This window comes from Giraffa tippelskirchi, chromosome 4 (genome assembly GCF_054371585.1).
Source record: "Giraffa tippelskirchi isolate mGirTip1 chromosome 4, T2T-mGirTip1v1.2.pri, whole genome shotgun sequence".
NCBI lineage: Eukaryota > Metazoa > Chordata > Mammalia > Artiodactyla > Giraffidae > Giraffa > Giraffa tippelskirchi.
In genome coordinates, this window is record NC_137278.1 from 104,084,027 (window position 1) to 104,110,985 (window position 26,959).

Genomic DNA, 26,959 nt, shown 5'->3' on the forward strand with positions numbered 1-26,959 from the left:
CATAATATAATAACATTCAAGACAAAATGGTTATATTGGGTTTTGGAGTTTCCAAACATGTAGAGTTCTTAGGATATTAACCTCTATACTTTAGTCCTTTAAAGTTGAGAAGTCAACAAAAAGGGAAGAGTAACTACTTAAAAAAAAAAAGCAACCCATCTGATAATCATGGCTTACCTCTCTTTGTCCCTTTAGAACAATCTCAGCAGCAATGGCTCTAAGAAAAAAAAAAGGGATATAGAAAAAGGAAAAAAAAAATTATATATATTTGAACAAAATGAAATACTACCACTCGTAGAATACTGACTGTGGGAATCTGAGAACAAAACTTCCTGAAAGTAACAGGCTAAACTTCCAAGGAGGGTAACCTATAGTGAAAAGAAAAATTCAACAATTTTTATCAACTTTACAATAACAAAGCAGACCAGTGTTCTGAACATAAATTAAGGTTCATGAAAAATACTCATAATTGCTAGTAAAAAACAAATACTTAGCACTAACAGCTATAAAAGAAAGAAGACATCAGATTGTAACAGGGGGAAAACCCTGCATTTCAAAAGAGACACTCTTAAAATGTGTATAACAGATCTGTTTGATAACAGTATTGTTATCCACATGTTCTCCTTCAAGGAAAATTAATTTAAATTAGAGATCTCTCTGGGTGCAGAAACAGATGTCATTTCAGATTTACCTGTCTGGAGCAAACCTTATAAATAAAAGCAATTTCTATAAGAACATGTACAAGATTGTTGCATTACATTTTCCAGGTGGCCAGGCATGTTGGGATATTATATGTAAACATCTTGGCTTGAAGTTTCAGAATCTGAACATTGCTTTCTTCCCATTCATGTTGAAGTAGTCTGTAAAATACATTCAGGGAAATGAACAAAAGCAATGCAAGTATGAGGAACCTCAAATGTGCTCTATGAGCAGAATGTTTGATTAGTTATAATTTTTGATCCATTAATTCCATCAAGGCTATTCAGCAAGTATTTGTAGAAAGCCTCTTATTAAAATTACCCTGGGAAAGAAACATGCAAACCAGCAAAAGGTCCAGTCAAGGTCCATACCATCTTCAACAAACTAATACATATTCCTACAGGATACCAAAGCACCTCTTCAAATTAACACTCCATATGCCCCTCCTTTAAGGCCCAAGTCTTCTAAAATAATGAATTGATATATTAATACGATTTCTTGATATTTTTCTTTCTTTACTAAACAGGGTATACTTAATTTTCTTGAGCTAAAATGTAATAAGTACACTGACTAATTATTAAGTTCTCTATTCTGGAAAAAAAAAACAGGAATGACTATAAGGAAATAAGAATGATCAAAAGTGGAGCTTTACCAACAAAACCAACAATTAAACTACCTATATTCCAAAATACCCACCATTACAGAAACTAGTCAAATACCACTACATTTTCTATTTCACGTTTTACCAAAAATGATGATTTATAATACAAATTTCTGTAATTAACTTTGGTAGATTAGCATGCTTACTGAAGATTTTTATTACAAAACACTGCAGTGTTATTTTGTTATTTTTGTCATAGTCTTAGGCTTTTGAATTTTTTTGTCTCTTATACCATTTTCCCACATACATGCTAAGTGGAATGTAAACATAAAGGAATATTTGATAACTACTTTAGGCACCTTGTGTGAGTGAGTGTTCAGTCGCTAAGTCGTGCCCAACTCTTTGTGACCCTGTGGACTGCACCCCTGCCAGGCTCCTCTATCTGCGGGATTTTCCAGGCAAGAATACTGGAGTGAGTTGCCATTTCCTCCTCCAGGGGATCTTCCCAACCCAGGGACAGAACCCGCTTCTCCAGAGTCTCCTGCATCGGCAGACAGATTCCTTACCACTGAGCCACCTGAGAAGTCCTTAGGCACCTTATGATTCGTAAAACAAGCTTAGAAGTGTAAGACACAACTAATGCAGTGGAAATGAGGGCACAAACAGAGGCCAGAGCAGTGGTACGCAGGGTACCTTTCTGAATCAAAAAGCACAATTCTTCACGGTTAAAATGGATTTTATTCTATCAGAGCTGAAAAACTACAAACAAATGCTCAAAAAAAAAAAATCTAACTGAATGTAAGAAATTCCTGGATGAGTGTTTCTCCAATGTCATTAGAGGGCTCTAACTCAGGAAACTGCATTTTAAATGAGTATCCCAGGAGATTCTGATGCATGCTAATATTTGAGAATGACTGACCTAAATGAAGTCATAGTAACTAAAATGTATATGGATGGCTGCTTTTCTCCTTCACACTTGTCTCCTTATAATCTGCAGTTTTCTGAACTGACCAGATTTTTACAATCACTTTTACGTGAATAACTACATATTGCTTAACAGCTCTGAAATTAAAGTGGAATGAGGAAATAGTGAAAGAACAGACTATTCTTAGGAAGTTCTCAAGAATCATGTTATATGAAGAGCTGATACAACTGAACTGGGAATTTTATTTTTCCTTACCTCAGTGCCAGTCCAGAATTAGTTGGCATAATTGAGCAAAACCGTTCCAACATTTTGGAATGCTGGGTCTTCGGAACACAGCTCAAGTAAAAGAAAATAACCTGTAAAGGTTGAGGGGGGAAAGGAAGGCAACAAAATGTGAAATCCAATTACCTATGTGTTTTAATGAGAAAACTAAAATAGTCTTTAAGACATGAATGTATAAATTATAATAATGTATGATGCTGTGAGTTATAGTTCCTATCATTAATTATATTAGTGACTTTCCAAGTATGAATTAGGAAATATGATCTAGTGATGACAGCCATGGACTGAGAACACTGACAAGAAACCAGGAGTCCGGGTTTTTATTCCTGAGTCCACTTTTACTTGCTGTATAGCTGGGCAAGTCATAGGGCTAATAATACCTGCCGCACCTTGCTCATGGAATGCCCGTGTATAAAAATGACTTAATGTCCATAAAGTGGTTTGAGATCCTGGGATAAAGAATGGTACAGAAGTACAAAGCATAGTAATTGGTTACCCTGATTAGCAACAAAACCAACCCACCAAAAAAATAAATAAAACACAGAGATGTTTTAGTCTACACTGAGCTTTAGGTGGGAGCTTTTAGCTTACATTGCACTGAATGATAGGGGTCTCTGAAAATAAAACAATTTTAAAAGAACACTTTGCTTCACTGCCTATAAAAATATACCAATACTCAGACTCTATTTTTAAAATTCCAAATGTCATCTGATTTCAGCTTTCTTATGTCTCATGTATGCATGCCTATATTTGCTTGACAAAATACTGATAAAAAGGGCAGCTACAACATGTAAGGACATTATTATTTATTTTAAAGTTATGGAATTTTTCATTCAGTAAAATTTCCAATTACTCACGAAAAACATTACTGATATTATTACTTCTTTTGATCTCTCTTCTTTAATATGTATTACATCTTAATATCGCTTCACTTGTGCTTCAGTGTTAAATTTGCTTAAGTAGAACATAATTAATATGCACATTTATCTTAACTGAACTTTAAAGGGCTCTGTTTTGAGACTTTGAAGAGACAAATAGAAAACAAGGTCAAGAATAATAGTAAATGCTAGCAAAGTGGTCCTAAGAAAAGCTCTCCTGATATTAAACAGGAATTTTGCTATCATTTAAGTTCCCTTCTTTTGTACAAATATCTAAAGAAAAAAAGTTTTAAGCTCTTACCCTATTATGAAATTCATAGTTGGACCAGTAATCAGCACTGCTAAAAGGAATAGGGTATCGGGCAGGGACTGTAACCAAACATCTATTCACTAAATCAGTAAAAAATTTGAATTCTTGGACTTTGTTTCTGGATCCAGCAGCTCTATTATTGGCAAAGACAAGATAACTGCCAAAAGAAAAATATTATAATTTAGAATAATTAAGCTAGTAATTCTCTAACAAGAAACCCAACCAATTTCCCTTATTTCAAATCCCATTCTTATTAAGAGGAACTAAACTTACTCCATCCAAATCTTCTGCACTATATCAGATCTCATGGCCACCCCTAATGCTGCCTCATATGCCTCCACTGTCTCTTTAATACTTGATTGAAGAGGATGACAAAGGCTGTTTAAAAAATGAAGGAAAACATTGTATGTCTACAACTCAATTCAATCAGATAAAGGAATGACAAAGTATAAACACTACAGATATTATTACAATGGAATCCTTCTTTTGATCTTCTTTAATAATGAATAAACCTTAGCATCCCTTCAATTCTGCTTCAATGACTTTAACAATAGGTTAATTTTAATATAGTGTAATTCAGTAGTAAATAACAAATGCAAGCCTAGTATGCAACATTTCTCTCCACAGTAGATGTCTCACCAGTATATCAGCCACAAATAAGGAACTTGGTGGTTAAACATTTCATCATCAAAATTCCCTTTACATAAACAGGCTGGAATGTCAAGAGGTCCTGGGATATTCAGGAGATACCTGAGGGAAAAATATCATACTCATTAAAATTATGCCTATGTACATATAGGTTATTAATACTTTAAAAAAAGTTCTCAGTTTCAACTAAAATTTCCTTGAAATATTTTTATAAGGTAATGAGACTTTATTTTGGTGTGTATACCATATCATTTTGGTCACATCCCTAGCATCATATATTTATTACCTTCTACCTACTTAAATGGGATTCCCTTGTAGCTCACTCAGTAAAGAATCTCCTTGCAATGCAGGAGATCCAAGTTCAATTCCTGGGTCAGGAAGAAGCTCTCTGGAGAAGGAAATGGCAACCCGCTCTAGTATTCTTGCCTGGGAAATCCCATGGACAGAGGAGTCTGGTGGGCTACAGTCCATGGGGTCGTAAGAGTCGGACACGACTCAGCGACTAAACCACCACCACCACCACCACCTACTTAAATAACTCTTCTAAAACAAATTTTTAAAATTTTTTAGCTCAAATTAAACAAACCACCATAATCATCTAATGAAATCTAATTAAAAACAGAGAACAAATGAGACTACCAAGTATCTACAATTTTCCCACAAAATCTGTACATTCTTGTAAAGAAAACACTCACTGAGTTACAAAACTTGATATCTGAAAACTGTTTCTCCCTCACATATAACATACATACAGACAAATACAGCTATACTTAACTTTAGACATATCAAAGTATATTCTATAACATATTGGCCCATAAGGCACTTGTCAAAAAGAGGTCTATGATCAATAAGACTGAGAAATACTGCAAAGTAAAGTCTGCTCTTAAAAAGCCATAATACTAAAGGATACTAAAAACTATATTTTTGACTTTGCTAATTCAGGTTTCCCCCAATATATTTGAATCTGTGTGTATAACACTACCAGCATCTTCAGGAACAATGTTTTTAAAGAAACTACACTGATTTCAACAAGGACAACCAACTGGATTTAAAAAATTATTCCAAGGGACTACATTTTAATGTATTAGGTTGTATGGGGTCTGTGGTGGGGAAGATTGAGTGGGGAGCAATAAGACAGGGAAGAAATAGTAAATCTAGAAGTTATCATCCCAGCTTGGCCATTACTAGCTGTATCACCATAAGCTAATCACCTAACTTCTAAGAGTATTAGTTCAGTTCAGTCACTCAGTCGTGTGCGACTCTTTGCGACCCCATGAATCACAGCACGCCAGTCCTCCCTGTCCATCACCAACTCCCAGAGTTTACCCAAACCCATGTCCATCGAGTCAATGATGCCATCCAACCATCTCATCCTCTGTCGTACCTTTCTCCTCCTGCCCCCAATCCTACCCAGCATTAGGGTCTTTTCCAATGAGTCAACTCTTCGCATGAGGTGGCTAAAGTATTGGAGTTTCAGCTTCAACATCAGTCCTTCCAATGAACACCCAGGACTGATCTCCTTTAGGATGGATTGATTGGATCTCCTTGCTGTCCAAGGGATTTTCAAGAGTGTTCTCCAACACCACAGTTCAAAAGCATCAATTCTGCGGTGCTCAGCTTTCTTCATCGTCCAACTCTCACATCCATACATGACCACTGGAAAAACCATAGCCTTGACTAGACGGACTTTTGTTGGCAAAGTAATGTCTCTGCTTTTAAATATGCTATCTAGGTTGGCCATAACTTTCCTTCCAAGGAGTAAGTGTCTTTTAATTTCATGGCTGCAATCACCATCAGCAGTGATTTTGGAGCCCAAAAAAATAAAGTCTGACACTGTTTCCACTGTTTCCCCATCTATTTCCCATGAAGTGATGGGATCAGATGCCATGATCTTAGTTTTCTGAACGTTGAGCTTTAAGCCAACTTTTTCACTCTCCTCTTTCACTTTCATCAAGAGGCTCTTTAGTTCTTCTTCACTTTCTGCCATAAGGGTGGTGTCATCTGCATATCTGAGGTTATTGATATTTCTCCTGGCAATCTTGATTCCAGCTTGTGTTTCTTCCAGCCCAGCGTTTCTCATGATGTACTCTGCATAGACGTTAAATAAGCAGGGTGACAATATACAGCCTTGACGTACTCCTTTTCCTATTTGGAACCAGTCTGTTGTTCCATGTCCAATTCGAACTGTTGCTTCCTGACCTGCATACAGGTTTCTCAAGAGACAGGTCAGATGGTCTGGTATTCCCATCTCTTTCAGAATTTTCCACAGTTTATTGTGATCCACACAGTCAAAGGCTTTGGCATAGTCAATAAAGCAGAAATAGATGTTTTTCTGGAACTCTCTTGCTTTTTCGATGATCCAGTGGATATTGGCAATTTGATCTCTGGTTCCTCTGCCTTTTCTGAAACCAGCTTGAACATTTGGAAGTTCACGGTTCACGTATTGCTGAAGCCTGGCTTGGAGAATTTTGAGCATTACTTTACTAGTGTGTGAGATGAGTGCAATTGTGCGGTAGTTTCTAAGAGTATCAGCTTTCCTCAATTAAAAACTGAGGTAAGTAAGAGGAGATAACTTCAATCTCATTTATGGAAGATTATCCCTACTAACTTCAGTAAGGTGAATGTTTCATTCAAGTTAATTTTTATGGTTATCTACTAATCTTCAAATTGATTTGAAACACATGAAAATTACTCCTTCTAGCTCTGCTTTTATACTAAATTTGACACACAAAATTCTACAGTATAAAATTTATACTAAATGTTACATAGAAAGAGAAATGAGAGTCCAATTCTGAGTACTTTACAATTTCTACTCATGAAATAAAAATATTTTGAACCTATTAAATTGAGCACTGACAACTATTAATGAGCTTTGGCTCTTTTATAAATTAAAAATATTTGTATCAGGGACTACCCTGGTGGTCCAGTGGTTAAGACTCTGAGCTTCCAATGCAGAGAGCATCGGTTCAATCCCTGGGGCAGGGACTAAGTTCCCACATACCGAGTGGTGTGCCCAGGAAAATTTTTTCTATCAATACTAGTAAGTATGGCAATACTGAACACTCTCTAACTTACTGCCATTCTCTTAATATTTGACTCAAAAACGATTTCCTCAGTTAACAGAAATGCATTCTGTAAAGAAGGACTTCAAATTGTCTACATAAACTAAGCACAGGATATTTTTCCTTATAATTCTTGGTGAACTGTGAATTATGCCTTTACAGTAACAAATTAAGCAAAATAACTAAGTAAACAATGAGAAGATTATCTGGAGGTAGCCCACTTTCAAATTTTTATTGACCCAGAATAAATTTCTGTTTTATTAAGCTGACATCAAGAAGATCTCAAGATTTTTGACCATGGCACAAACTGGCAGCATTTTCTTCAAAGCTAAAATAACCTTCATGCCAAAAGGAAAATCAGAATTGTCAAGTTTTAAAAAGTCTTGTTCAGCCTTGAATTTAACCTGTGCTCTGAGATGTTAAAGCAAGCTAATTTAAATAGAGAAAAAGTCAGCATGGGGAAGCCAAACAATCTCTAAATTTCTCATAGAATAGTTTAATTTTTCTCTTTAACTTGCATTTCAAATTATTCTTTTGTAATTAATTGTAAGATGTTAGTCTAGGTGTAGCAAAGCAGAAAGACTTTTAGGAAGAGTACTAAAATCACGATGTCAATAAGCTGGCAACCATCAGAGGACAGAAGAAAAGACTCAAATCTGGTAAAGAATCGTGACCCCAAACTTTGCCAAATTTAAAAATCTACAGCAGATAAACCACTGACTTAACAAAATGTGAGTTATTTTTGAAAATATATTTTTATATAACATTACGATATTGAGACTGTGTAGATCACAATAAACTGTGGAAAATTCTTGAAGAGATGGGAATACCAGACCACCTGACCTGCCTCCTAAGAAATCTGTATGCAGGTTAGGAAGCAACAGTCAGAACTGGACATGGAACAACAGACTGGTTCCAAATAGGAAAAGGAGTACGTCATGGCTGTATGTTGTCACCCTGCTTATTTAACTTCTATGCAGAGTACATCATGAGAAATGCTGGACCGAGGAAGCACAAGCTGGAATCAAGATTGCCGGGAGAAATATCAATAACCTCAGATATGCAGGTGACACCACACTTGTGGCAGGAAGTGAAGAAGAACTAAAAAGCCTCTTGATGAAAGTGAGAGGAGAGTGAAAAAGTTGGCTTAAAGCTCAACATTCAGAAAACTAAGATCATGGCATCCAGTCCCATCACTTCATGGGAAATAGATGGGGAAACAGTGGCTGACTTTATTTTTTTGGGCTCCAAAATCACTGCTGATGGTGATTGCAGCCATGAAATTAAAAGACGCTTTCTCCTTGGAAGGAAAGTTATGACCAACCTAGACAGCACATTAAAAAGTAGAGACATTACTTTGTTAACAAAGGTCCGTCTAGTCAAGGCTATGGTTTTTCCAGTGGTCATGTATGGATGTGAGAGTTGGACGGTGAAGAAAGCTGAGCACCGAAGAATTGGTGCTTTTGAACTTTGGTGTTTGAGAAGACTCTTGAGAGTCCCTTGGACTGCAAGGAGATCCAACCAGTCCATCCTAAAGGAGATCAGTCCTGGGTGTTCATTGGTAAGACTGATGTTGAAGCTGAAACTACAATACTTTGGCCACCTGATGCGAAGAGCTGACTCACTGGAAAAGACCCTGATGCTGGGAAAGATTGAGGGCAGGAGGAGAAGGGGACGACAGAAGATAAGATGGTTGGATGGCATCACCGACTCAATGGACATGGGTTTGAGTGGACTCAGGGAGTTGGTGATGGACAGAGAGGCCTGGCGTGCTGCAGTTCATGGGGTCGCGAAGAGTCAGACACAACTGAGCAGCTGAACTGAAAAACTGAAACGATACTGAGTGTGTAGGGGGTACCTAAAAAAAGAAAACTGCATGCAAGCATTAGACTTGCACATATAAATCCAAGATTTTACCTTTGCTCACTATTTTCTATAAGAATACTTTTTAGGAGATATTCAGCTTAGACCTTCCTTCTCTCAGCTCTTCCTAACGTAAAATAATAAAGTTGTATCATGATAAATATTTTCCTTTCAATGCTATTTTACTTAGGATCAGCAAACTACATCCATTTTCATAAATAAACTTTTACTGGAACATAGCCATGCCCATTCATTTATATACTGTCTATGGCTGCTTTCCTGTTATAAAAGCAAGGTTGACTAGTAGCGACAGGCCATATGGCTTGCAAATCTAAAATATTTACTATCTGGCCCTTAAGGAAAAAAGTCTGCTGATCCCTACCGAGAGATGAGGAGGAAGAATAAAAGGGAACTTTTTAAATGCCTCCAAAAAACCCACACATGATGTGCTGTGGCCTCTTATTGTTGTTAGAACAAGAACTCACAGGGAAGCAAATAAAGGCAGTAAATACAGAATTCTCGATAAGCTACTGAGAGAGTGATGGTTGAAAAGAAAATTCGCTAAAGGTTCTGACTCAACAACCCTTCAGAAATTAAAGTAGTTCTCTTCAGAATTTTTTTTTCAAAAAGGCATATTATTTAGATTCACTTTAAGTCACCAATCCAATAATTTGAAATTTATTTTTCCATAAATCACTGAGATTATCTCAGGATAGTTTGTTGATATAGTATTAAGTGCTAAAGTTAACAATGACAATATTTAAAAGCAGAATGGATCACCATAGTGTTAATACAAAACTTCCTTTATAAGTGTTCTTAATATAGAGTATAAAGCATTTTACATTTTGTGTCCATTTTTACTAAATTTTACTGCTCTTGTAACAGATCTGTAAGAGGGTATTCAAGTATCTTAAAAAAAAAAAAAATCAAGTCTAAAATATAATCAATCCACCAAAAAACTGGCAGTCTTTCCACCAAGCTACACCATTTCTCAGTCTTCTACAAACTTACCGAAACAGATCCAAGTTACTATACTTCTCAAACCCAGGTTTAAAGAAGGATGCAATAAACTTCCGCAAAAATGGAAGAAGATTATCTCCTCGATTCTATTTTTAAAAGAGGGAGGAGAGATATACATTAGGCTTACAATGTCTACTTAAAATCTTTCAAGCGAGGAAAAGTCCCACCATCAACATTACCCCCAAAATAATAAGTAGATTAGGTTTTTTGAGTAGATGGAGGTAGAGATGACTTTTGTATTTTGATCTCCAAACTGAACTAACCAACAAACAGCTTAACATCCAATATACCACAAGCAAATTTCATTCACCAATTTCACCAATTAGCCATTAAGCTCTATTACATGTTTGGCTCTGTGCTAGGTGAGGAGTAGGGGAGTTCCCTTCCCTCTAGGAGTTCTTAGTATAGTATATAAAGTAGCCATAAGCAAATTTACAATGTGATACAATGGCTGAACTATGGATGGGATATTGTGGCAGAAAGAGAAGGAATACCTAACACAGTTGCAAAGGGCAGACATCCTGGAGAGACTGATGCCTGAAACATCTTAAAGGACGAATGAATGTGAAACAAAAAAATCATATTTAAGAATTATGAAAAACAAAAAATTTCTTTTTTTTTTTACCTGTAAGATGAAGAATTTGCATGTATGATAAAAAACCTCTGCATTCTGAGGATTTTTTTCAAATGCAGTAAGCCACAGTGCCCTGGCTTTGTCATGCTGATTCGTTTTCAAATATAAAGCAGCAAGGGACTCCAACAACTGGCAGTTCATGGGACATGACTCCAATAAACATTTACAAAGTTCCACTGCAGCCTCATACCTTCACAAGAAAAACACACATCTTAACACATGAAAAACTGATTTTTAATACGAGGTTAACTGCTTGTCAACTAAGTTTTACCTCTCAAGAAGCTGGTGCAGAACAATCATGTTTGTGTAAAGTGGGACACAGGTCTCTACTCTTTCCTCAACAGTAAGGCTCTCATCTGTGCAAGCTTTCACCGCATCTACCCAAAAACATCACAAAAACATGAATCAAATACAAAATGAATTTTTCTTCTTTTGTTTGACCATGTCTTATTCACCTTTATTAAGCTCCTGGCTTTCACCTAAAGGAGATATTTCAGATTATCTCCAAACTCCTAAAACTGATCTCTTATCCTCACTTTCCTGTTAAGAATAAAACATCCATTATGAGCTCTTGCATCTACATATATATCTTTGCATTTATACTAGATTCCTCAAAAATTATACCAAGAAAATTAAAGAATGAATTACCTTTTCATCTTTCTCTCACCTGCTTCAAGAGGTCTTGCTCTGCTAATCTACAGTCATTTAAATATATCCCCCTAAACTTCATTTTTTTTTTTTCCCAGTTTTCTGTCATGGTTAACACTTTCTCTGTTTTTTTTAACTGTTTTTATTTTTTTTAATTATGAAAATATGATAACACACTTACAGGACAATTGGAAAATACAGAACAGAGTTACATACAGTTCTATACATTACAATTTTTTAAATAGATTAAGATTTTTAGTAGGAGCTTCAATATCAAACTCTCAAAAATTAATAGAATGAATATAAAGGCAAATAGAAGGATACAGTAGACCTGTAAAGCACTATGAACCAATTCAGCATAATTAAGATTTATACAATTCTTCTTTACTCTTTCAGAACACTTTTCCCTTTACTTGATCTGCTTCTTAGAGAATAGTCCTCTATTGTTTCACTTTGCACCACTGTCACTATTTCCTTCTTGCCCAACAATGATATGACTTCTCAGATTTGCTAAGTTAAACTTAGCAGATTTGCCAAGCTAAACTTCTCAGATTTGCTAACTGAAAGCCACTGTGAAATAGCACTTGTGAAGTCAGCTTTTAAGTACCCTATCTATAAACAAATCTATCTTTAATTAGCATTTGATAATGTTATTCTTCTTAATTTCTGCTTGCTTCTGCTTCCAAGAGATTATTTGTATTTTCTCTTGGTCTCATTCAGTGACTTAATTCTCTCTTTTACCCCTTACTGCTACATTTTTAAATCTCCATTTCCTTGAAGAAAGTATCTCATAGCTTTAACTATTGAATAACTTATTGTGGGAGCACATTAAAAATTGCAAAATACTATTGTATTATGTAATACAATAATTTCTATGTTGATAACTTTCAACTCCATTTCTCGCCATAACTGTCCATTTAAGGTACACTTCTTTGTCTCCTTCTGTCAACAAGCATTTCCACTTGGGTGATCAATTATCATTCACACTCTTACTAGCAGTCTTTCCAATTTACCAGTTTTCTATTAGCATACTTTCCTTTTCCTGGTCTCAAAACCCTGAAATCATCTTTGACTATTTTTTCTCATCTTCCCTGATATTTAATCTGTCTCTTAGATATCTCCAATAAATACTCTTTCCCAGGTTACTTTCTTTAATGTCTCAGTTATGGTCGTTGGCTTCTGGTTGGTTATCCTACCTTTGGAGAGAAATGATTCTCTCCAGCACATTCTTTCTTTCTTAAAGAAACCTATCACATCAAACCTACCACACAAAGTTCTTGAAAATCTAATATCATTCCACTTATCTAGTTTAATTCCTACTATTCTTTATCACAAAAGTCTCCCTTTGATTGGAAAAGGAAATGGCAAGCCACTCCAGTATTCTTGCCTGGGAAATACCATGGACAGAGGGACCTTGGCAGGCTGATGTCCATGGGACTGCAAGAGTCAGACAGGACTTAGCAACTAAACATCACAACTCATTTTGATAAGGACTCTTCCTTCTTCTAATTTCCCTTTAAATACATTGCACCAATTCTTATCTACTTGTTGCATTTTGTTTACTTACTTCCCCTAATAGGAATGTCCTTCTTTTACATTTTTCTTCCCTAGTTTAGTCAATGAACTAAAGCACTCAGTATGCTGCCAGACATTACAGGCCCTTGAGAAACAGAAATAAAGAGTCCCAGCTTTGAGAATCAGGTTCACTATGTCAGTCACATCATAATCAAGCTTCAAAGTGCAGCTCCAAGTCCTAAGTGTTCTACAAAGACATACTTGATCATGCCAACCTGCAATAACCTCTTCCCTTTAGGTTTATGGCCTGTACCATATAATTCTCTAAATCACAGATCCCAGTCTCTTCTCTAAGCACAGAATTTAGACTATATGCTAAGACAGTTATACTTCTCATATGTTTATTGATGTTGTATGTATAGATTTTATCTTCTAACTAGGCTATATACTTTTTATTAGAAGGGAACAGGCTTTATATCTTATTATTTCAAAGCAGATACCTTGGCTAGTACAGAGAGGAATCAAACTGAACTGATTGAGGGAGAAAATACTAACTACTTGAAAAAATAAGGTATTATCTTATAACTTTCACATTGATAGACTGCTTTATAAACTTTACCTGGTTCTGTGACTCAATCAACTCATTAAACCTATGTAAACATGCTGTATTATTTACATGCTTAGCTGAAACCCTTTGCCGTAATCAGAAAACCTATGTAATGTAGTACGGTTCCTGGTTTTCACACATGACAGTGCCCACCTTATCTGATTTCATCTTTAAAGCATTTATATAACAAAACTACAGGGGCTTCCCTGGTGGTCCAGTGGTTAAGAATCTGCCTTGCAATGCAAGGGACACCAGTTTGATCCCTGGTTCAGGAAGATCCCACATGTAGCAGGAGCAACTAAGCCCATGAGCCACAACTACTGTGTCCAGACACCTCAAGAAAGAACAGCCCCACTCACTGCAGAGAACAGCCTGCATGCAGCAACAAAGACCCCCCACAGCCAAAAACAAACAGAAATAAATCTTTTAAAAAATAAATGAAACTACAATTTGCAACACATAGATCTGCTTCACTTTATTATGAAGAATCATAATAAGCAATAAGCTGATGTTCTAAATAATTTATAAACGCTTATACTTACCTTCAAATACTGCTAACAACATGTCAGGATTAGTCTTTACATCTTGAACTGCTTGCCATGGCATTACAAATGGTTCTATGTTAACAATTCTTGAAGGATTGGCATTAGATGGATCATAAAATTTTGAAGGGAGAACGTTGAATTCAATAAGATGTATGTAGGCTAGCCATGCCAAACATCGATCGCTTGTTTTAAGGTATTCAGCTACTATTCCATCATTAGCCAATTTCAATGCATTCTAGGTAAAATGGAAAAATAATCTGAAGGTGTTTTTAAAAATATTCCTAATAAGATTCAACTGTAAAGGCAAAGAAGATTAGAAGTGTTTTATTTCTTTGGCATGATTCTTTAACAGCTAAGTCCAACTTCTGATAGTCACCAATTTTTTAAGTGAAAAAACTCTTTGGAGAGATCAGTAACAGATTAACATAATTTTCACTATACTAAGGTTTATGACATAATTAATGAAAAGGTTAAATTTATTTGTATATTTAAAGTGTATTAATATTGAAAATCTAGTAAGAATAAAAATGACAAACAAAAACCCCCATCACACCCATACAGAAAATTTTCACTATGGACCAATCCCCTTAATGGTGTGAATCCCCAGAATATTGAAGTTTATTCTGGTGGGTACTCAACAAGTATTATTTTCATTTAAACCTCATAAACATTCTAAAGAGTGTTCTAAAGATTTTATCCCTACTAAATAGGCAAAGGAGGAAACAGTCATAAACTTGCCCAAATTCACACAACTTACTAGAAAGTGGCAAAGATTCAAATCTAAAGCCTTATCATTAAGCAATGCTAGCTCTACTGTTTTAAACCTTTAAAAAATTCTCTACAGAATGTCATTAAATGCTATAATAAATGCTTACCTGTAAAATTGCAAGTGCACTTTGGCATCTTCCAGTAAATATGTGCAGCTGAACTCTAAACAAAAGAGCCTCTAAAAGTTGAAAGGACAGAGTATCTGATGTTTCCCTCTTGGCTGCTCCCATGAGAAACTCCACCATTCTCTCACATACATAATCTTTTTCTTCAAAGGTGCTTTCCAGGTGCAGAAACTGTCCAAAGGGATTTCATGATTACTCCTGCTTCACAAGAATAATCTAATACTACAAATTTTTCACATTTCACTAAGAAATTGTCATATATTAAAAATTAAATTTCTGCAAAAAGGATAGTTACAAATACGTATAAACCCATCTTTCAGTACTAAGTTGGAAAGTGGAATCAGATGACAACTAAAACAACAGAGATATACTGTTAGAATCATCATTGAAGCCATTTCACCTTTGATTGAATCAACAGATAAATGGCAGCAAGACCACAATGGATCTTCAAAAGCTCATGTGTTTATGACCACATACAATTTGCACTGCTCAGGTGTGTGACTGTATAAAAATTTTGAGAATAACATTCATATAAGAAATATGTGACAAAATAACTGCAAGAATTAAGAAGTCCTTTAAAGACCAAACAACTTCAGGAAAAACATTACACACTATAACTTGAGTTAATCAACAGCATTAATTTTGATATAAAGCTTCAGGTTAAAAATCAAGCATTTTTCACTGTCTAAATCTATTCAGTGAGTTAGGAGAATAAGAAAGTGGCATGTTCATTCATTAAGGGATATCATGTTATCCAAATTTATCTGTTCTGAATTTCAGTTAGCAAGTAAATGATAGATCTGACAGCAGTAGGTTTATATGAAAGTTTATCTGAATCTAATAATTCCTGAGTTCAGCTAGTAAAACTTAACATATCAATGAATACTTAGAAGTGGATTAATTATAATTTTAAGCATAGGTAGGCAACATCCCATTTTCACAGAGAGTGAGGAAAAATTTTTTCACCAAATCTTTTTAATTTGGTAAGGTTCAATATTAGTATGATTTACAGATTATTTTCATAAGTAATGAGAACATAATAAAAATACCAAAATGTTTTCTGGCCTTCATGAAAATGTTACATAAGCATAGAAAGGTTTTTTTAATTATTTTCAGGTACTTACCAAAAATTCACTTAATTTGCCCAAAATAAAATTGCTTATGAATAGGTAAGTGTGCAATGCTTTAAAATGTTTATGTTTTTTCATTACCAATAAAGTCAACAACAACAAAACACCTCCTCACTAAATACTGTCTTCTTTTTTAGTTTAAATTAATCTAGACCCAGAGAAGTGGTTTTAAGGTTACTGGACAGTGAAAGTAAGCTTATTATTACATCTGTATGCAGACAAAACATATAATCTATGAAGCTACACATCAGTATTTAAGATGGCCTGAAGAATTATTCAATAATGCACACACACACACAACTTTATTGTTTCTACTCACAGTCCAAAAACTTTGATAATCAGGAGCATATTCAACAGCTGTTTCACACATTTCCTGCACCTCCTCCTTGGTTCCTCTTTTTGAGAACAATCTGAGATAATGACACCAAATTTCTGGATTGTCTTTATTGTTTTCCAAAGCTCGAGCCAGAACATTTAAAGCAGAATCCAAGGACTCTGAACACAGCCTACATATTTGAAAGAAAAAGCAGGAGCATTTTAATGCTTGAAAATACTTTTTAAAATCAGTCTAGTCTAATAAGTCAACTTTTAAATTCCATTTTCTTTTAGAACCTACCAAGAAGCTAGAATCACCTTTGATAAAGAGAAGTAGATTAAAATTTCACATCACATTTGTCCAAAAAATGTCCTAATTTTCCCATAAACCCAACAATTCCTTTTTAAGTGCATGTTCAATGTGCATTTACCAGATAAAAATATGGTGGTGTAAAACCACTAGATCATCAACTTCAAATGTGCTTTGTGTCCATATTCAGCATTATCTCATGATTTACAGTGGTCTGGGAATGGGAAAAGTTAAACAGTTCTCAAGGCCAGCTACTTCCGGCACAAAATCATCAAGGCTTTCAACATAATAGTTCTTTTCAAAAGTCAAGCGCTTGCTGTCTCTTGGAGAAGAAAATTGTCTCTCATGATCCTATTCATAAAATACTGTACAGTTTTAGGGCCTTCATTCAGTAAATGAGTCCGAAAAAAAAACACTTCAACTTATCCCATTAACATGAAAATGACACACAAAGCAAGTTAAAAAGCACCATATTCAGGTATGTGTGATGTACTAGCATTTTGTAGTGTTACCTTAAAAAAGTTTTTATACCAAGTTTTTAGATAAAGCAGCCTTTAAAAAAAAAACATAATTCCAAAATTATAGCAATAAATATTACTCCTGGTCATAAAAGATTATTTCTGCAATCCTATCAGTAGGAGTCAGAAAACATAATTATGTAATAGGAGTTGTCATTTTTGAGATAAATTAATATTTATCTTATGTGAATATACATAATGTAACACTAACACAGAAAAGTCAGTCCACCAGAATTTAGAGGTTCTTAGACAATCTTTAAATCTCTAAATGAAAATTAACATAAAATTTAACCTGTTATGCTGTGACTTTATTAAAATTTTATCAAGAGACCATGACTGCCTGACATTAAAAAATGCAATGATTAATTCTTTGACCACTCAGAATTTACTGTTTTAACTGATACTACTTTGAAGTAGCATACTTAAGTTAAAGATTGTAGCTAAATTATTACCCATACACTGAGCCATGCACATAACTCAAGATGTAATCTTAAATTTTTTCTAACAGCTTTTGAACAATTAAGTACTTTTCGCTTTGTCAAAAAACAAAGGCTCCATTGATACTAGGAGGGAAACCTGATTACCAGAGATGAAATAAACCTCAAACATAAAAACATAAATGTGCAACAGCTTACACAAACATTAGAAGGAGACCTACCCCTCATTTTGGTTCAAGTACTTGTATGCAAGCTTGAGCCAAAGTTGTACATGAGAAGGATTTTCAAGCACACTTGCTTCTAAATTAGCAATGTCATCAGTCTCATTTGTAAAGTATCTGACATCATCCGGAGTAACAACTGTATCCAGAGCTGGAACATTTATTCGGTTCTCTGGCTGGAAGGCTATAAGGAAAAGTAGTTAGCCTCACAATTTCTCTAATCCACAGACCTAAGGAAAAAAACTAGCCTCATCTCTCAAATAATCTTACCAATAAAAATCAAAAGCTTATAGCTTTAAACCAGACCAGTCATACAGTTTATTGTCCAAATCAGGACACTTCTAAGAGTAAAAAGGGGTGTTATTGTAAAAATGACACCAGGACAACAGGTATAAAGTAGGACTATGCTAGGCAAACCAGAAGTATGACCTCCCTACTCTAAGGGTAAATGATACCAACTGATAATTCACATTCAGTAAGTTTTAAGAGAAAGTTATAATTTATGAAGATGATATATTCCACTACATTTCAATTAGAGAAAAAGTGTTAATGTAAGTAAGTACATGAGAGTACATCTTCTAATCCATAAATAGGAAATAATTATGAAAACCTGAGATTGTAATGTAAGATGTAATTGATAGTAAAGTACTCATTCATACATTACTTTGTTCACTCATTTAATTAATTCATTCTGTGAGCCTACTGTATGTCAGAAAACACAGACTCAAAGACTAAATAAAACAGAATGCCTGTTCTCAAGAAGGACATAGGCCAGGCAGTAGTTCTCAAATGGGAGCAGTCTCCCCACTCAAATAGGTTTAGCAATATTTAAAGCCTTCACATTTACCAAAGGGTGATCCTTGCATTTACTGAACATAGGTCATGGAAAAACATTCCTGCAATATAAGGGGTAGTCTTGCATAAGGAAGAACTAATTGCCTTAAACAGCAAGCAGCATCACTGCTTTTTAAAACTGAAAAATTTTAAAAGGCTAGTAGATTATACCAAGGGGTTTCCCAGGTGGAGCTAGTGGTAAAGAACCCGCCTGCCAATGCAGGAGATGCAGGAAACACAGGTTCGATTCCTGGGTCAGAAAGATCCCCTGGAGGAGGAAATGGCATCCCACTCCAGGATTCTTGCCTGCAGAATTCCATGGACAGAAGAGCTTCACAAGCTATAGTCCATGGGGTCGCAAAGAGCCAGACACAACTGAATAATTGAGCGTGCATCCACAGATTATATCAAAAGATTAGCAAAATGTTAGACAAAGAAATGACACAATTTAATGATTCTGGATCTTAAATTACTTCTTACCATACTTAATTGGTCCTGTAGACTGTTCCTCATCACTACTGAAATTGTTCTCTGAAATAGGTTTTCTCCAAAACTTTGGCTTCCACTTTCTTTTGTCTTTGTAGGTTGTGAATGGAGGTGCTAAAGTAGATAAGAGAAGACTGTTAGTTAACAGAACTAGTCTTTTACAGTTCTGAAAGATAACTAAACAGTGCTCAAAAAGAGCTAAATTTATTCTATCATGTTACTCAGAAATGATAAATATATTTTTTATATAATGCCAAAAATTTGTTCTCATAAACTATAAGGATCTTTGTGTGAGAGAAAGATATATATACATCAGTTCAGTTCAGTTCAGTTGCTCAGTTGTATCCGACTCTTTGCGACCCGATGAATCGCAGCACACCAGGCCTCCCTGTCCATCACCAAATCCCTGAGTCCACCCAAACCCATGTCCATTGAGTCGATGATGCAATCCGATGCATCCTCTGTCGTCCCCTTCTCCTCCTGCCCTCAATCTTCCCTAGCAACAGAGTCCTTTCAAATGAGCCAGCTCTTCGCATCAGGTGGCCGAAGTATTGGAGTTTCAGCTTCAACATCAGTCCTACCAATGAACACCAAGGACTGATCTCCTCTAGGATGGACCGGTTGAATCTCTTTGCGGTCCAAGGGACTCTCAAGTCTTCTCCAACACCACAGCTCAAAAGCATCAATTCTTCGGCGCTCAGCTTTCTTTACAGTCCAACTCTCACATCCATACATGACCACTGGAAAAACCATAGCCTTGACTAGCGGACCTTTTGTTAACAAAGTAATGTCTCTGCTTTTCAATATGCTGTCTAGATTGGTCGTAACTTTCCTTCCAAGGAGCAAGCATCTTTTAATTTCATTGCTGCAATCACCATCTGCAGTGATTTTGGAGCCCCCAAAAATAAAGTCAGCCACTGTTTCCACTGTTTCCCCATCTATTTGCCATGAAGTGATGGGACCGGATGCCATGATCTTAGTTTTCTGAATGTTGAGCTTTAAGCCAACTTTTTCACTCTCCTCTTTTACTTTCATCAAGAGGCTCTTTAGTTCTTCTTCACTTTCTGCCATAAGGGTGGTGTCATCTGCATATCTGAGGTTATTGATATTTCTCTTGGCAATCTTGATTCCAGCTTGTGCTTCATCCAGCCCAGCATTTCTCATGATGTACTCTGCATGTAAGTTAAATAAGCATGGTGACAATATACAGCCTTGAAGTACTCCTTTTCCTATTTGGAACCAGTCTGTTGTTCCATGTTCAGTTCTAACTGTTGCTTCCTGACCTGCATACAGGTTTCTCAAGAGGCAGGACAGGTGGTCTGGTATTTCCACCTCTTTCAGAATTTTCCACAGTTTAGTGTGGGTGCCCAATATGCTACTGGAGATCAGTGGAGAAATAAATCCAGACAGAATGAAGGGATGAAGCCAAAGCAAAAACAACACCCAGTTGTGGATGGGACTGGTGATAGAAGCAAGGTTCGATGCTGTAAAGAGCAATATTGCATAGGCACATGGAATGTTAGGTCCATGAATCAAGGCAAATTGGAAGTGGCCAAACAGGAACATGAACATTCTAGGAATCAGCGAACTAAGATGGACTGGAGTGGGTGAATTTAACTCAGATGACCATTATATCTACTACTGTGGGCAAGAATCCCTTAGAAGAAATGGAGTAGCCATCATAGTCAACAAAAGAGTCCAAAATGCAGTACTTGGACGCAATCTCAAAAATGACAGAATGACCTCTGTTTGTTTCCAAGGCAAACCATTCAATACCACAGTAATCCAAGCCTATGCCCCAACCAGTAACACTGAAGAAGGTGAAGTTGAACAGTTCTGTGAAGACCTACAAGACCTTCTAGAACTAACACCCAAAAAAAGATGTCCTTTTCATTATAGGGGACTGGAATGCAAAACGAGGAAGTCAAGAAACACCTGGAGCAACAGGCAAATTTGGCCTTGGAGTACAAAACGAAGCAGGGCAAAGGCTAATAGAGTTCTGCCAAGAGAACGCACTGGTCATAGCCAACAACCTCTTCCAACAACACAAGAGAAGAGTCTACACATGTACATCACCAGATGGTCAACACCGAAATCAGACTGATTATATATATACTTACTATGGCCTTTACTTTCATTGATATTGCTCACAAGGAGAACAGCCATCTGGTCCATTGACATTCGATCTTTGTTTACTCCAAAAAGTTTCTCAACGTATTTTTCTGAAATTAGAGCAATGTTATCTTCATGAAAAGTATAAAAAACACAGATTACAGAGATGAGGCTAATTAAAGAGTATGAAGAAAAGAATAGTTTAAAAATTAAAGGTACTAGTCAAAAACATCTATTGGTTCTAAAGGGCAAGGCCTACATTATCTCAACTAATACAGCAAACTCTACCATATCACGCACCCAAATAGATTGTTTTGTTACAATCACTAAGAATTGTGATTATACTGAATTTGCTGCTGCCGCTGCTAAGTAGCTTCAGTCGTGTCCAACTCTGTGCAACCCCATAGACAGCAGCCCACCAGGCTCCTCTGTCCCTGGGACTCTCCAGGCAAGAACACTGGAGTGGGTTGCCATTTCCTTCTCCAATGCATGAGAGTGAAAAGTGAAAGTCAAGTCGCTCAGTCATGTCCGACTCTTCGCGACCCCATGGACTACAGCCTACCAGACTTCTCCGTCCATGGGAGTTTCCAGGCACAGGTACTGGAGTGGGTTGCCATTGCCTTCTCTGATACTGAATTTAACGAACATTAATTTCCTTACTTCCAAAAGACTTGTAGTTTAAGGTTTAATATTTGGCACTAACTGTGGGGAAAAGCTTAACAACATTTACACACCGTGTCTGACAGTAATCTATGCTTTCTACAATGTCAAACTGTATAAAGTTCTTTTATATTTCATTGTAGAATTTGAACCTACAGTTATCTCAACTTCCAATCTCTATTTCTAAAAAGAATAAAAAGAGTCTATTTTTAAATCATCAGTAAAAGTTCTAACAACCACGTTAACATATTCTTTTTAAACTGAAATGGTTAGATGAGCTCTGTGAAGAATTTCCTTCACTAACGGAAACATGCCACATCTGCACTGTCTTACTGGTAAGCTACTGACCACGACTGAGCTCTAGAGTGGCTGCTAAGCAACTGAAATGTGGCTAGAGTACCTGAGGAAGTTTTACTTTAGTGACTACTGTACTGGACAGAGCAGATCTAGATAAGGTGTCATAGATAACTGTGTTGAATTTTTATAGCTATTTAAAGATACCAACAACTGAATATAAAACGTATAAATTGCCTAAATTCAATTTTCACTTGGGAAACAAGAGGTCTTTAAAACCTGCTGCAGCAGCAATTTCTTCATCAGCGCTTCCTTCTGAACAACCAATCAAAGACAGATTATATGACAGAACGTCCTGGAATAGCTGTTTTCGGCTAAGTGTATAGTCTTGTGTATGCTGCCTAAAATAAAATAACAACACAGAAAAGATAATCACGTATATATCAAAGCTAAATGACCAAGACTGGCTTTCAAATTATAAAATATTCACAAATAAAAACTACTCACCACTGACAATCATCATCATTACATGTTCCTGTTAAATCAAAACGGCAGAAACACTGATCCGGTTCGATCATATTACTGTATGATACTGAGCTTAGGGGAAGTTTTTCCTTGGTTCGATAGTATGGACTAAATCTAAGAAGAGAGGCACATAATGATGCTCCATAAACAGTCCTGAGAAAATTTTAAATTTTTTCATTTTTTTTTTCTCAATTAAAGTGTCTATACTTTGAGTTTACTATTTATCTAATTACTTAATACTAAAATTAACTCTAGAAAACAATCAGAATATCAAGTCATAAGGACAAACTACTTCTACACTCAGGACATAAAATACCTGAAATAGAAAACAAAGAACAAAAATATCCTAGGGTTTTTAAAGTAGTGTTTTCTTACCACATAATAAAATGCTATATAACATTGGTATTTCTTCTACATATTACCAGCCACCCAAAAAACCAAAGAAAAAGTCTATACTACCTGGTAGGTGCTTCACAATTTTATGATTAAATCATACCAATTTAACAGTTTCACAGATTCTAATAAAATCATACCAATTTAACAGTTACACAGCTTCTAAAGAGTCTCAAAAAAAAAAAAACAACCTGACGAAGTTAATCATCTGAAAATGTCAAATCAATTTTATGAAAGCTAGCTAATGTATTCTTTAAAGCAACAGTATAATTAAAAAGCAAAATTAAAAATTCACATAAGAATCTCTCTCAGTTACTTTTCCTAAAATCCTTAACAGATATTAATTCAGAATTCTCCACAATTCCATCAGTAGCCAGAAATTAGTATTTGATAAGAATTAATAAACCCAAGTGTGAATTAACTCTCAGTTCCTGTTTGGTTCAAGTCCTACAACAAAGCACCTAAATCTCTGTATCTCCTAAAATGACAAGCTTGTTTTTTGAGTGATCTTTATTCAACTTTTTTCACTGTCATCAAACATTAAAGATTAAGACATTATTAAGAACAAGGAGCAGTCCTGAAACTCAAGCTTACTGAATCTTTCTTCAATACCTGTAAGACTTAAAAACTAGAAGGGGACTATGGTAGGGTCTGAACGGACATGGCTTCACTTCTGTTGTTTTACTCTGTGCTGTCACAAAATCCACATCCACAGAAATCTCCTGCAAAAGAAAACAGCAATTTCAAAAAGCAAATAAGGGTAGGGTGAATTCTAGATTTCATAAAGAATATGAAATGTTCGGTTACCTGACCATGCAAAACCTTGTCTGAAATGCCTGTGGTGGTTTTTAAAATCAGTTGTTTTAAGCTGTCAGCTTTTGAATATAATTTCTGCAATTCACCAATTTTTAACCCTAGAAAAAGTTCTGGTTTTTCTACTGTATTCTTAGCAGGTTTGTTTATACATTCTTTGTTAGGTGTATCAGTGTGCTTAAGGTTAGGTTTAGTAAAAGAATTGGATTCTAAGAAAGATCTTCTTCTTTCTCTGTTTGAACCAGACAGAATCTCATCATCAACATCATTTTCTTCAGTGTCCAGACTTAATTTATCTTGAGTCAGATCATGAAGTGAGGGTTGAGGTAAAGAAAATTCAGCTTCTTCTTCCACAAGTGGAGCAATATTTTGTTGTTCCTTTGCTTTTAGGGCCCTGGCTTCTTTTAGTTTCTGAATTTTCAGGGCATATTCATATTCTAGCTTTTGTAACCGTCTTTTTTCCATAGCAATTAGTTCTGCTGAATGCCTTCTTGGACTTGATATTGGAGAATTGTCCAGTCTCATCATTTTGTTTGGCTAGGGGGAAAATGATATCAATATTTTACATTGCTATGATTTTATAAACAATTTTTGTTAAGATAATTGTGCTATCCCAACAATGCCGACATTATAAAACTAAGTCAATAACAAGAATAAAACAGCTTAACAAAAGCCTCCAACAGATTTGCTAATTTATGATGCATAAAAAACAAAAAATAAAAATAAAAAAATAAGCTTCCAAAAGTGTGGATGTCATTTAAAAACAAAGCTTTAATCTTTTCCTCTTTGAATATGCAGGGAAAAACCTTGAATTTTTCATGCATCTCTTACCCCCAAAAGAATTATTAAAACCTTCTCCTTTTCAAACATAAAATATTTCTACAAACAACTTACTCCAAGGCGATCTTGTTCCAGTTTACGTTTTCCTATTTCTTTACTAGCCACTGCCTTTGCCCGAGCAAGTTCTTCTCCATACTTCAGAGTCAAAGCTTTCTTAATTGTAACACGTTGTTCAACTCTGTGAATCTGAAATAAAGGGTAATTCTGAAAATGTAAATCTTAGGAGAGGCAATACCTTCATAAACATAATAGCTTTAGGGTATTCAACTGAAAATTAGAAATGTGCTAACATTATGTCTCAATGAAGAACAATATATAGGTTATATATTTTGATAGCTTTGGTTTATGGTTTTATTAAAAATTTGGCCCATAAAAATGTGTAGTAAACATGAGACTACAATATTTGAATTAAAAAAGAAGAACACTACCTGTTCCTGAAGCTTCTTCAAAAACATTCTGTTGACACTGAGAATTTTCTCTGTTGCCTGAAGCTGCTCTGTAAGTTTTGTAATTTTTGTTTCAGCATTTCGAACAGATTCTTTCTTCTTAGCTTCTTGCTGTACTAGATTCTTTAAAACAGATTCATCTTTCATCAAGAGAATCCTAATTGGGAAATAACAAAATTATTAATGTTTTTCTAAACTAGTGGACTAACATCATCAGAATAAAAAACTTATACAAAGTAATAGCTCATTTTAAAAATTATGTTCATGATACAGAGAGGTAAATATTTAAAAGGATAAATATCTTCATATTCATCAATCACACAAGTATTCAGATACACACTGTTAAATTTTATGAAAGCAACTAATGGTTAATCTTTTCCTGGCTCCACCATTTGGTTTGTGGGATCTTAGCTCCACATCCACAGCCAGGTGTTGAACCTGGGCCCTCAGGAATAAAGCACAGAGTTCTAACCACTGGACCACCAGGGAATTTACAAGTCTGAGTAATGTGAATTATAGCTGAAAAGCTATCAACAGTAAATTTCAACATAGCCCTAAATAACTCCTGAAAAACCAGGACTTAAGACAGAAAATTCTTATGTTGGTTTCATTTATAATGCTCCTAATAAAAACACAAATAAACATCTAATAAACATAAACAAGCACATTTAATTAACTTACAAGTGTGAACTTAAGAAGTAAACATCAGGACAGAAAGAAAAATTTATGGATACAGATTTCCATCTTTTCAACTAGTGAATATTATGGCTAAAAAACAAGCATCTTTCCCAGAAAGATACCACATTTTAAACAGTCACAACAACTGACATCTAGAATGAATCATAAAAACAGAGGATATGTGATAAATATGTGATAAAAAGGATGGGGAACAGAAAGACAATTTTTAAAAATCTTTTCATTTGTTATGAAAGTTATTAAAGAAACAGAATCTAAATGAATTTATTTTAGTTTTCTTTAAAATATACATACCATACCATTTCCTTAGAGATTTATGGTCACCACAGTAGTTCATCTATGAGCCTTAATACATCTTAGTGTTACTGCATATAACATTGTGGATACATCATAAGGTTATTGCATATCATAGTTTTTATAATAACACAATATTTGACCATATGTCTTACTGAACACACTAAGTAATGACTTATTCCAAACAATTAAGTCTACTTTTAACAATAAAAATATGCTTCCAATAAAGGTATTTTTAAAAACGTGCCAGAGGTTTTAAAGAAAATTCCAAAACAAAGAGTTTCATTTTAGCAATGAATAGGCCATACATAAATCTAAAGAAAACTCTTTTGAAGTCTTGGTATTTTTGTTTAAATATAATACTATTACTTTATGTACTGTAAATGGACAATTCCACAAAATGATAGCCTCTCTAGGTCAACCAAGTATGAAGTAGTAATCATACAGTGTACTTATTATTGACACACAGCACAAAAATACATCCTTCTAATATAGAACATTTTGA

General features: G+C 35.2%; 1 protein-coding gene across 2 annotated transcripts in view; it reads right to left on the reverse strand.

Moving 5' to 3' along the window:
- Nucleotides 1-26,959, reverse strand: part of ZFC3H1 (zinc finger C3H1-type containing) — a 54,150-nt gene that overhangs the window by 1,154 nt on the left and 26,037 nt on the right. For both annotated transcript variants that reach the window (XM_081593139.1, XM_081593138.1), the window contains exons 13-33: nt 25,447-25,621; nt 25,073-25,204; nt 24,173-24,715; nt 23,978-24,087; nt 22,955-23,086; nt 22,727-22,848; nt 21,502-21,603; nt 19,376-19,495; nt 18,062-18,245; nt 16,580-16,766; nt 15,113-15,301; nt 14,235-14,472; nt 11,194-11,299; nt 10,914-11,112; nt 10,280-10,374; nt 4,335-4,445; nt 3,969-4,073; nt 3,687-3,852; nt 2,481-2,581; nt 759-860; nt 178-217 (exon numbers count right to left, since the gene is read on the reverse strand). In XM_081593139.1, coding sequence (XP_081449265.1) covers nt 178-217; nt 759-860; nt 2,481-2,581; nt 3,687-3,852; nt 3,969-4,073; nt 4,335-4,445; nt 10,280-10,374; nt 10,914-11,112; nt 11,194-11,299; nt 14,235-14,472; nt 15,113-15,301; nt 16,580-16,766; nt 18,062-18,245; nt 19,376-19,495; nt 21,502-21,603; nt 22,727-22,848; nt 22,955-23,086; nt 23,978-24,087; nt 24,173-24,715; nt 25,073-25,204; nt 25,447-25,621 — 3,259 coding nt within the window. The remainder of the gene's footprint in view (nt 1-177; nt 218-758; nt 861-2,480; nt 2,582-3,686; nt 3,853-3,968; nt 4,074-4,334; nt 4,446-10,279; nt 10,375-10,913; nt 11,113-11,193; nt 11,300-14,234; nt 14,473-15,112; nt 15,302-16,579; nt 16,767-18,061; nt 18,246-19,375; nt 19,496-21,501; nt 21,604-22,726; nt 22,849-22,954; nt 23,087-23,977; nt 24,088-24,172; nt 24,716-25,072; nt 25,205-25,446; nt 25,622-26,959) is intronic.